We start from the raw sequence: 10347 nt of genomic DNA, 5'->3' as shown, positions 1-10347 counted from the left end.
CAGCCCTGCGCGTCTCCGTGACGTGTCTTTGCTTTAGTCTTGGTTTCTGTGCAGACTTCGTTAGTTTGTCTGTCTGTTTAGCAAATCCTGGGCATGTTGCGTGTTGCGCGTGGAGCGAAGTAGTTATTTACTTTTTGCTTTTCATGAGGCATTGAATGCAGACTGTTCAGTCGGGGACCGACTGAAGAGCGACAGCAGGATAGTGTTTCGTGGCCGGCCGGTGCAGGGTCAGCGTTACGGAAAAATGGTGACACCGGGGAAAGGCGCGTTTTCGTTTGGAAGAGAGGAACAAAGTTTGTCACGGTTTGACTCGAGCTGTCTCGGTGTGACACGAAACCGCCGACAGCCCGCGAGGTGACTCCTGTCAGCAGAGCCAAGCAACGTGGCGGGCCCTTTGGGGTAAATAATTCAGGGAAATATTATTTTATTACATAAACGTTTTCTAAAAAGTGCATTCCTCGCCCTGAAAAGCTGTACCTGCCGCCCAATGAAATACCGTCGCCTGGTGCTGAAACTGCCACAGCGGGAGGCGAATATAAGAAGCGGCAGGAGAACTCTGGGGAGGCATTTGCAAACCTCACTTGGGCCAGCCCAAGAGCCCCGGGTCGGCGGGGCAGGGCGAGGCGGGGTGCCGGTACCCCCGGGCCGGCGGGGCAGAGGAGCCGCGCCGCCGACATGCGAGGGGAGAATTCCTCAATGGCGCTGGCCACGCCCACTCCCCGGAGGGGTGGGACAAGCGGGCGCGCAGACCACACCCCCTGCGCGCACGTGTAGAAGCCCCGGCCGCTGGTTCCCCGAGGGCTGGCCACGGCTTGCTGCAGCGGATTGGCCACTTGTGCTGTCGTGGGCGGGGACTGGGCGGGGCGATCAGCGCCGCGCCGTGCCGGGCGGGCTCCACCCACGTGCGGCGGCGCCGCGCGAGCGGGCGGCGGGGCGAGCACACATCCCGCACGTAGCCGGCGTATTAATCAGCGCGGGGCCATCTGCTGCCGCGGCCACAGGGCGGGCGGGGGCTGTCGGGCGCGGTTCGCTCACTGCTCGGGGGGTCCCGCACGCTGCTTGGGCGGCGGCAGCAGCAGCGCGGGGCTCCGGCAGCACCGCCGCCCTGGGCCGCGCAGCGCAGCCCGCCGCGGCGAAAGTTTTGCTTCGCCTCGCCTGGCCCCGCGCCGCGGCGGAGCCCCTGCCCGACTCGGCCTGGAGCCGGCGGGCATCTCGTCCCGACGCGGGCGCCGGCAGGACAGCGCAGCGCCCGTCGCCACTGCACCATGCCGCTGGGGCACATCATGAGGCTCGACCTGGAGAGGATTGCCCTGGAGTACGTCGTGCCCTGCTTGCACGACATCGGCTTCTGCTACCTGGACAACTTCCTGGGGGAGGTGGTTGGGGACTGCGTGCTGGAGCGAGTGAAGCGGATGCACCACGACGGGGAGCTGACCGACGGGCAGCTGGCGGGACCCAGCCGCGGCGTCGCCAAGCGGCACCTCCGCGGCGACCAGATCAAGTGGATCGGGGGCACGGAGGAGGGCTGCGAGGCCATCAACTTCCTCCTCACGCTCATAGACCGGCTGGTGATGTACTGCGGGAGCCGACTCGGCAAGTACTACGTGAAGGAGCGATCCAAGGTAAGGGGCACCGGCTCCCGGCCGGACTGACCCGCCTCGCAGCTGCCGGTGGCACCTGGCGAAAAGTTTCCACTGGCGCCTGCCCGTGTCGCGTCTTCGCAGCCCGCCGGGCTGTGGCCGCATCACCGCTCCGCTGTGCGCTGTCCGGGGGCCAGCCCTTGCCGGCTCCGAGTGCAGAAGTCTTGCAAAACACGCGGCCGCGGCAGCGGGGCTGCCCGCTGTTCTCTCGCCCAGCCGGTGCCGACAGCGCTCCGGGGCGCTGTGCCCCGGGCTGGGTCTTCGCCGGGCTCCTCGGTCGCCGAGCCCCGGTCAGGCCCTTGCCTGTGTCCCACCGGGGATCACTTCGCAGCGGCCCCGGGGGCTGCAGGCGGTGCCTCACTTCCAGGCGGCGGGTCCGGAGCCCGGCTGCACCCTGCGGCTGGCTGCTACTGCCCCAGCTGCGGGGAGCGGGGCCTGCCGACGCCGGGCGTACCCCGCCAAAAAAGTTTAACCTTGGCCGTTACTTTCCTTTGGGGGATGGTTTCAGGTGGAGGGAAAAGCCCTCTACCCCTTACTGCGCGCATACTCGGCTCGGATCCGATTATTTGATCGTTTGCGACTTTGTGATAGCGTTATTCGAAGTGGTTTGGATGGGCCAACTCATGTCAGCGTCTCACAGTGGAAGAGGTTATGGTTACTGCATTGGATATGTGGCACAAAATAAGGGATGCTCAGTTTGAGCACTGCGAACTTTGATTTTTTTTTTTTTAACAGAAGAGTTGGTTTTTTTTCTAGACACTTTTGCTCAGAAATGGAGAAGTTGTTCGTGTTGTAGGACACGTGTAGGTTTCTTTCCCAATAAAGTTTATTTGCACTTGAGATGTCATTACTTCAGTTTGAGATAACTTGGCTTTTCTTTCCTTGTCTGTTTTGCTTGGAACTAGTTTGCTTCGTTGTCCCAAATGCTGAACAAGTCAAAACAACCAGATAACATTTCTCTATTTCTGACTTGAATTCTGTAATATATAGCACATTTTCAAAACATCTACTTTTTTTAGAGATACGGCAGAAACAGAAACGATGAAACTTTAAAAAAATTTTAAAAAGTGAGAAGTTAGGCATTTCTTTTGGTCCTAACTTGCACTTAACTAAGGGGATGTGAGTGGTACTGAGATTTTTTTCTCCACAGAACATGAAGAAAACACTATGGTGATGTGTGCCAGTTCGTTGGAAACACTTTTAAACCTGTGCATGCACCCCCCTGCACACTTCAACACAGTGCTGGAAATAATAAAAGGTTGGAACACTGCTTCTGTGCTTAGCTCCACTGAGCTACTGATCCTCAGTTCAGTTAAAGATTGGGTAGATCTGGTTTAAAATGTGAGTAGACTGGATTTCACTTATTCTTGGTGGGAGCCTGGTGTTAGGAGGTGTATATATAAATAACCGTTCTGCTTTGGTATGCCTTTGAGGTCATCCTAGTTCTTTCTCTGGGTGACTTCTGATTACTACTGAAAGTGTATTGCTGGCCACCTGGAGGGAAAAAAAACCAAACAAACAGGGTCTTACATTAAAGTTGGACTGCAGTGAGGTTGTTCAGCATTTTTGTAAGGTGTTTGTAGAAAGAATCAACTGGATGTCTGAAGGCTGTTGGCATTGGTTGGGGAGAAGAGTCTTTTGGGGAGTGACCTTGGGTTTTAGAGATGATTTTAAAGTGGAGTTGTGGTGTTCTTGCAGCCATTGTTGTACAAATAGTAGTAACAGACAGGATAGAACTTGTTTTATAACTAGATACCAATCTGCTTGCTATAAAGAGAGACTTTTGTCCCTTGTGCTTTTGTGTGGAAGGTGTCAGACTCCAAACAATGCAAGAGTCCAGGACTGAAAGGGACTCAACATTGTTTGTAAAACTAAATGTGGAGCAATTTCCATCAGAAATTAATAGTAGCCAATCCCCTTATTATAATAATAAGTACCATGGATATATGAGGCCCTGGAATAGCAGCTGCCATCTGTAACTGAGATGTGGAATGCCTTCAGCAGGAAGATTATTTCTGTGACTAACCAACTGACTGCTACAGTGCGTGCAGGTTCCCACGTCTCCTATAGATGTTTCCCTTCTGCTATTAAACCTACCTATTTTGCTTGTCTTCTGAAGTCTTATGAATGCATACACAATCCCCGATTTAAATTCAGTGTATTTTTATTTATCTGCTAGATTACACACATAAATGGATGTCCAGAAAACTTCCATGGCTTAGCATATGGAGCAATGTGGGGTGTTTCTGAGCAACTGGATTAGAAATTCTTAGCTGGACATGTATTGTTATAATTTATTGTTTTGGGATATAGGTATTATATGGGGCTAAGAGTCCAGAACAATTTGTTTAAAGTGTAAGCCTTTGGCTACATGGTAACTCCACTTGTCATGGAAATGAATTGTATATAATATCAGCCTCATAATTCTCTAGACGTTTATGCTTTTAAAACAATAGGGTGATTTTAATCTTCAGCCCAAGTGTTGGAAGAGGAAGAGAGGTTTGCTTAGTAAATGAACTTCTGTTAGCTTACTGTCTGCGTAGTGTGATGTACTTCATGGTTGTTTTTGTAGCTACACAAACATAACAAAAGAATGACTTTTGTCCAATAAAGGAAGCTTTCCTTATAGCTACATGAGAGAATGAGTCAAATTAGGATTTTGTCATTTCCAAATTAATTTCAACAGCAGTATAAGAAACTTAAGTTTGCATCAAAGGAAATGGACAGAAGTAAAATTTTTGCAAGGGTATGGGATACTTTTAAAAGCTATTGGTTGACATTTGAGGGCTTATAATGAAATATAACCTTTCATCTTTGCAGACCAGTGATCCAAATCTATCTTTGGAATAACTAATATTTAAAAATAATAGCTGACATGGTTAAATTATCAAAATAACCAGATAACATTCTTTTAAAGGACTCTTCTGTTGACAGACCCAATGCACTACCTGTTGGCTTCTGCATTCTCCTCAACTAGAGTTTCCATTTTCTAGTAAAATAATAAGGTGATTCCCCTTTTGTAGTAGGTAAATGGCTAAGGATCTCACCAATGCATCATTGACCCAGGTTGAGTCCTCTCCTTGGTGTGAGAAGATTTCTGTTCCTGTGCAGAGGGCACTCTGGCCTGAGGATGGAGGTCTGTCTGTTTTTGAGAACGTGTCTTCGCTCTTCTGGAGCTCTGATGCTTGGTGGAGAAAAGCTGGAGGGTGGTTTGTGCTGGGAGGAGAGGCCACAGCTTGGTCTCCACAGTCAGTCTGATCTGGTGGCGCTCTGTGAGCTGGGGGTGAAAGGGTGATGTGCTGCAGCTTCCGACTCCTCCAGTCCCAAAGTCCCTTCCTCAGGTTAACTGGGGTTTGTGGGCACTCGAGGGGATGTGAAGATGATGCTGTCTGTAAAAGGCTTGGACCCACTTGCAAATAAATATTGCTTAGGTGCAGATGTGGCACAGGGACCTGACATGTATTATAAAATTTTCCAGGGGCACAATTATTATACAAAGTTTTGTAGGCAGTTAAATGTCGGTCCTGTAGAAGAATAATACCTGTATTATGAATTAATAAAACAACAACATTAAAAAAACCTCCCTAAAACAAAGGCAGAAAAATACTTAAGAAGTCATTTGAGAAATTTCTTTGTCAAGACATAAACGATTTTTTTTTTTTTTTTTCTTCAAAGGTAGAAGCTGCAGACGTGCCAGATGCAGTGCGGTTTGGGATATCCATGCCTTTGGCAGCCTCAAATGCTGCAGAGCCTGGGGGACCCATGGGCTCTGGAAGCCTCTCCTGTGGGGAGGCAGTGGCTGGAGTCTGGCAAGAGTGAGGTTGTTTGGCTGGCGTGCAGAGATGTGAAACCTGTGGTCATGCTGGGATGCCTGGGTAGCTCATCTGCTGCCGAGGCGCTGTGGCTATTCCCCCTTTCCTGTTTTGCCTTCTCTGGAGAAGGGCAGCTCTCCCTGTGGTCTGGCAGGGTCCCAGAGTGATGCCGTCACCACCTGCTGCTCTGGGCCACCTCAGCTGTGTCAGCATGTGACGTGCTGCCAGCAGCTGTGTTGGTCCTCACGAGCGAGGGGTGGAAGGTACATTCAACAGGCGTGGGTGCGCTCTACGTGGCCTCTGCACCCTGGTCCTGACAGCAGCATGTCCTGCTGTGAGTCACTGGTACCTTAGAGTTTGTCTTGAGCTTGCTGAGTTTGAGCCCTGCTGGTTAGAAAATAAGAAGTCATAATCCTAAGAGCTGACCTGTGTTTTTAGCTCAGAACACAACTGCTTGCATTTAGTGTCAAGTATTTGGCCTTAAGCTAAAAAAAGTGTTTTCAATATGAGATTAATTTATAAATCCTTGTGGAATGTGAACTCTTAAGAACTTGCTTCAAAATCTCTGTTGACCTTCCATGCCTCTCTGACTGTTGCACCAGAAGGAGGTTTTTTGTGGTGGCACTTCATGGCGGGTGTTTGCTGAAAACCAGAGCAGGTCATTCTGCCTACCACATGATGGGGCATTCTTTTGTAGGTTTTGAAACATGGTCTGTCTAGCAGGTTGTTACCAAGATTTCTGTTCCTGAAGATTGAAGAAATGCATGAAATTTCACAAGCTTGGCTTGAGTGGTTTTACCAAGTCCATCCTAGATCAGATAAGGAGGTGAGATATTTTTGCATTTGTGTATAGAGAAAAGTTCTGTCCTACAGAACTGACTTTGTTCGTTTGTTTGCAATTAAAACACAATGGAATGCCACATTTAAGTAGCAGGATAACAGAAAACTGGCTATAGAGCTGAAGAGCAATACTGCCTATAGAAATATACTAGTTTATTATACATTACCAAGGATTTTTGATACTTATGTAGCAGCATGGCTTGCAATTAGTTTACAATGGGAGGTCTGATGAATATCACCATCCAGAAGAAATATGCAAAATGTCTCGTTCTTCTAATCAAATGCACATGTTCTGGCATAATGGGTAAGTTCAAATCTGTTGTTCTGGCTGCCTGCCGGCAGAGTCCAGAGCCACTGGAACTGTAAATACAACAGACAAGTCGTTTTATGATATCAGACTGAGGAATTCAGCATTGGCACAGATCCTAGAGTGGTTGCTTTGGCTCATTGTCAGAGATGATCTTTATATCAGTGTTTGTCAAGCAAGATTAGTTAGCCTGGTTAATTATACACAGGAATATATAATTTTTACTTGACAATCAGAGCATTAAATGAGTATAAACCTTGGCATATTAGCTCTTGTTTTAGTTCTCCATCAAATTATTCTCAATTACTTTTTGAAACTTTCAAAAGATACTTATTCTCTGAAAGAGGCACTCAGAAATCTTTCAGATTGCTTCTTCACTCAGCAGGGACATGGTATTGGAGAAACGGGGTCAATATTTTACAGACAGCGATGTACACATCTGTTAGCTCAGAAGTGTGGGTAGCCTCTATGGAATGGTGTTTGAGCTCATACTTGGGTGTTAAAGTTACAAGCAGCTTCCGTTCAGTAGCTGCTATGTATCATCACCCTTAAGAACTTGACTGTAGTACATGGGTAGACTTTTTCCTTGGTAGGCAGTGGGAAAAACGTGCTATATTCAATGTGTGTTACACCAGAGCCTTTGGCAGCCAGGTGGCTGCTGTTGGTCCTCCTTTCCCTCTCTTCTGGGAGAAGTCTGCAACAAGCCAGTGATCTTTCTTATGCTGTGTTAGGAGCCTCTCCATGTGCTTCACAGTTGTAGTCGCAGAGGAGGGTAGCAGGTGGCTCATCCTGTAAGAGAAAGGGAGTAAGTCTGAGTTCTTGGGCAATATAAAGAGCAGAGTGGTTTGTTTATCCTGAGTTTGTGCATGTGTTCGTGGCATTAGGGCAGGTTACATGAATTTTTTTTTATACTGTCTATAGTCTTGTAGCTAGGTAGAGCTTAATGACTCTTATTGGACTCTGGAGTTACAAGATGATGGCAAAACATTGATGTTTCCCGCAATCTGTCTCATACTGATAGTGAATTTTCCTCAGTACCTGCTTATCCACTGCCATGACTGCATTGGTACCAGTGCGTGCCAGCACCACTATGTCAGCTCTGAAAGCCAGAGACATGCAGTGGTAGCCCAGCTGGTGTGCCTGCCTATCTCCCTGTTACCTGCAAGCCCATAGCAAATATATGCCTCTCAGTTTGTTTTTGTATGAGGGCTCATTAAATGTTAGTGTAAACCTTCCCCAGCTGTGTGGGGAGGGACACTGTAATACAGGTGGTATTTATACCTCTGGTGACGGGCGGTGTTTGTCCTTTGGACTGGTAGGGGTGCGTACAGCATCACGTGGCACAATATCCTTGGGAGAGCCAGTGGGGAAATGGCAAGATTCAGAGTTCAGTGCTTCCTCCCGCTGAGCTTGCATTTTGGGAGGGAGGGGAGCTAGTCCTTGCTATTAATATTTGTTACACGGCCTTTTCCCAAGGTAATTATTAATTACAGCTCACTGCTAATAACAGTATATGTTTAAATGGAGATGCACTGATGCTCATAACACTGATGCAGGACAGCATCTACACAGTAAAAGTGAACTTCTTTCTTTGCATTAAGGATTCTGGCTGTCTGTGTTAATCCTAGTGTCTTTATTTGATTTCAGAGTAAACTCTTCTTTCTTTGACTTCCAAACTTATCTGGATGGTGGCTCAATGTAATACAACCTTACCCTGTATGTTGCCTCCTGAGCAATTTGCTTGATTTAGTACTTGGAAGCTGCTTCTCCCTCCTCTTTCTCCTGTGCTGCACAGATTTCCTCCCCCCACTCTATACTTCCCCCCACTGCTGGGGCTGGTTGGGATATTCAACAGTATCTGTACTCCCTCAGCAATTCTTTTCCATATGTGGAGCGGGTAGGATAGAAGGAGAAGATCAGTGACCCAAACATGAATACATTTTAAATCAGAGGAAATCTTCATGTTTGCTGAACAGACTTGACACACTTGTAAGAGATGAATATTTTTATCAAATGTTTCAAGATTACTCTTAGAAAGTCAAAATACTGCTTTTTTGTTTGTTTGGTGTGTGTGTAGGTATTAACTTTTTAAAGAGTTTTCCCTTGCTTCTGTTTCAAGTGTGTTGCCTTCTCCTGTTGTATAATAGGTCAGGGGCAAGTGGTCCTTTGGCACCAGCAGGCCACATAGTGCTCATCCATCTTTCAGTGGATGGCTTGTGAGAATGAGAAGGTCAGGAAGGGAAGCCTGTGAGTAAGTGTTGCTGGTTTTAGATTTATGGTGAAGGCGGATGTGTGCATACCAACTCAAGGGAATTTGAAGCTTTGGGTTGGATTTATCATGACTGTAATCCTTCTGTCACAAAGCTGAAGACTGAAACAATGTTGTTAGAAAGCCGTCAGCAACACAGGATTCCCTAAGCTTCTGTGGAAAGGTTTTATTGGATTAGTAGAGGAGCTCTCAGGTAGAGGTATTTTGGGAACTGCTTCTGGTACCTGTGCCTTGGGCAGCTGCTGGCCCAAGTTGGGCTCCTGGTTGAGTAACTGATGCATTGGCACAGAATGTGGCTTGACAAAACATTTTGGTTGATGCATAACATTACATAACAATTTGTTTTAGACCTTTTATTGCTTCGAAAAAAAAAATGTCAGGGAGTTGGTTAGAAAAGCAGGAAGGTCCCTCTAGCTGTTTAGGCAGTGAGGTGGAGGAACAAAACAGATGAAGGGGGCTCATGCCAAGTAGACTATCTCCTACTGTGTAAACTATTCACAGGCATGTCATCCCATCAGCACATCACTCCTGACCATTCCTGTGAGTGATTTGGAGAGAGCTGTAAGCCCCATTTCCTCTCCATCACTCACTCAACATATGCATCTACTATCTCTCAGTGACAGAAAGGAGCTTTTCCCTATGGTCATTTTTCTCGTCATTGTGTTTTGATAAGATTAGCAGACAAAGAAACTTAGTGCCCCCATGCAAAGCACTTCATAGAAAGCCGTTGATTAAGCAAGCTATTTGTTGCTCTGATTTTTCACAAGTAAAGTAATGCAAGACATTTTGCTGACCATAAAGGTTCTATGGAGGCTTACTAAATGTTCATGCTACCAGCCACCCAGTTTAAAATGAATGGTATAAATGGCAGGAGTAGAGCATAGCACTGATTGGTAATGGTGTGTTCAAAGCTTTGTCGGCTGGAAATGGCAGAGTAGCCATGGCTTTTGCCAGACACCAGATAATTGCATCCTACTTTGTAGCAAAAAAGGTTAACCAACTGTTTTGAGTGTGGTATGGAACTAGTTCATATTAATCCTTTGGTTATAACAGACTCTTTTTTGTGCTTTCTTTTTGGATCTGAAAATACAAACAAGAAATACATTTGCATTTTTCTTGTAAGTCATAATAATTAATCACTGGTTAAGTTTTCTTGCACTGTGGTATGGTTTGTCTTTTTTTTTTTTTAAATAGAAATTGATAAGGCAAATGTTTTTAAAGTTTTGGACCCAGTTCAGCAGTTTACTTAAGTACTTTGGCTCTTTCAAATCAATGGTACTGAAGCACATCCTTTCTTGCTTGGCTTAGACTATGCTAAATATGCAACTTTTCCTGAGGTTTTCTAAACAGTGTTTTCTTGTGCTGTCCCCAGTCTTTGTCTACATTTTGTTGTAGATTTGAAATATGGGCCATCTTTTGTGTGGTGTCTTGGGAGGGAGCAAGGAGCCTTACTTGATAGAAGCTATAGATAGCGATTAT

At 46.8% G+C, this 10347-nt stretch overlaps 1 protein-coding gene across 1 annotated transcript in view; it reads left to right on the top strand.

Annotated features, from left to right (window-relative positions):
• The first annotated feature begins 914 nt into the window (after nucleotides 1-914).
• EGLN3 (egl-9 family hypoxia inducible factor 3) overlaps nucleotides 915-10347 on the top strand; it is a 29937-nt gene continuing 20504 nt past the window's right edge. The window contains exon 1 of the mRNA XM_065838822.2: nucleotides 915-1622. Coding sequence (XP_065694894.1) covers nucleotides 1266-1622 — 357 coding nt within the window. The 5' untranslated portion in view covers nucleotides 915-1265. The remainder of the gene's footprint in view (nucleotides 1623-10347) is intronic.

This window comes from Patagioenas fasciata, chromosome 5, assembly GCF_037038585.1.
Source record: "Patagioenas fasciata isolate bPatFas1 chromosome 5, bPatFas1.hap1, whole genome shotgun sequence".
Classification (NCBI taxonomy): domain Eukaryota; kingdom Metazoa; phylum Chordata; class Aves; order Columbiformes; family Columbidae; genus Patagioenas; species Patagioenas fasciata.
This window is presented reverse-complemented; position numbering and strand designations above follow the sequence as displayed.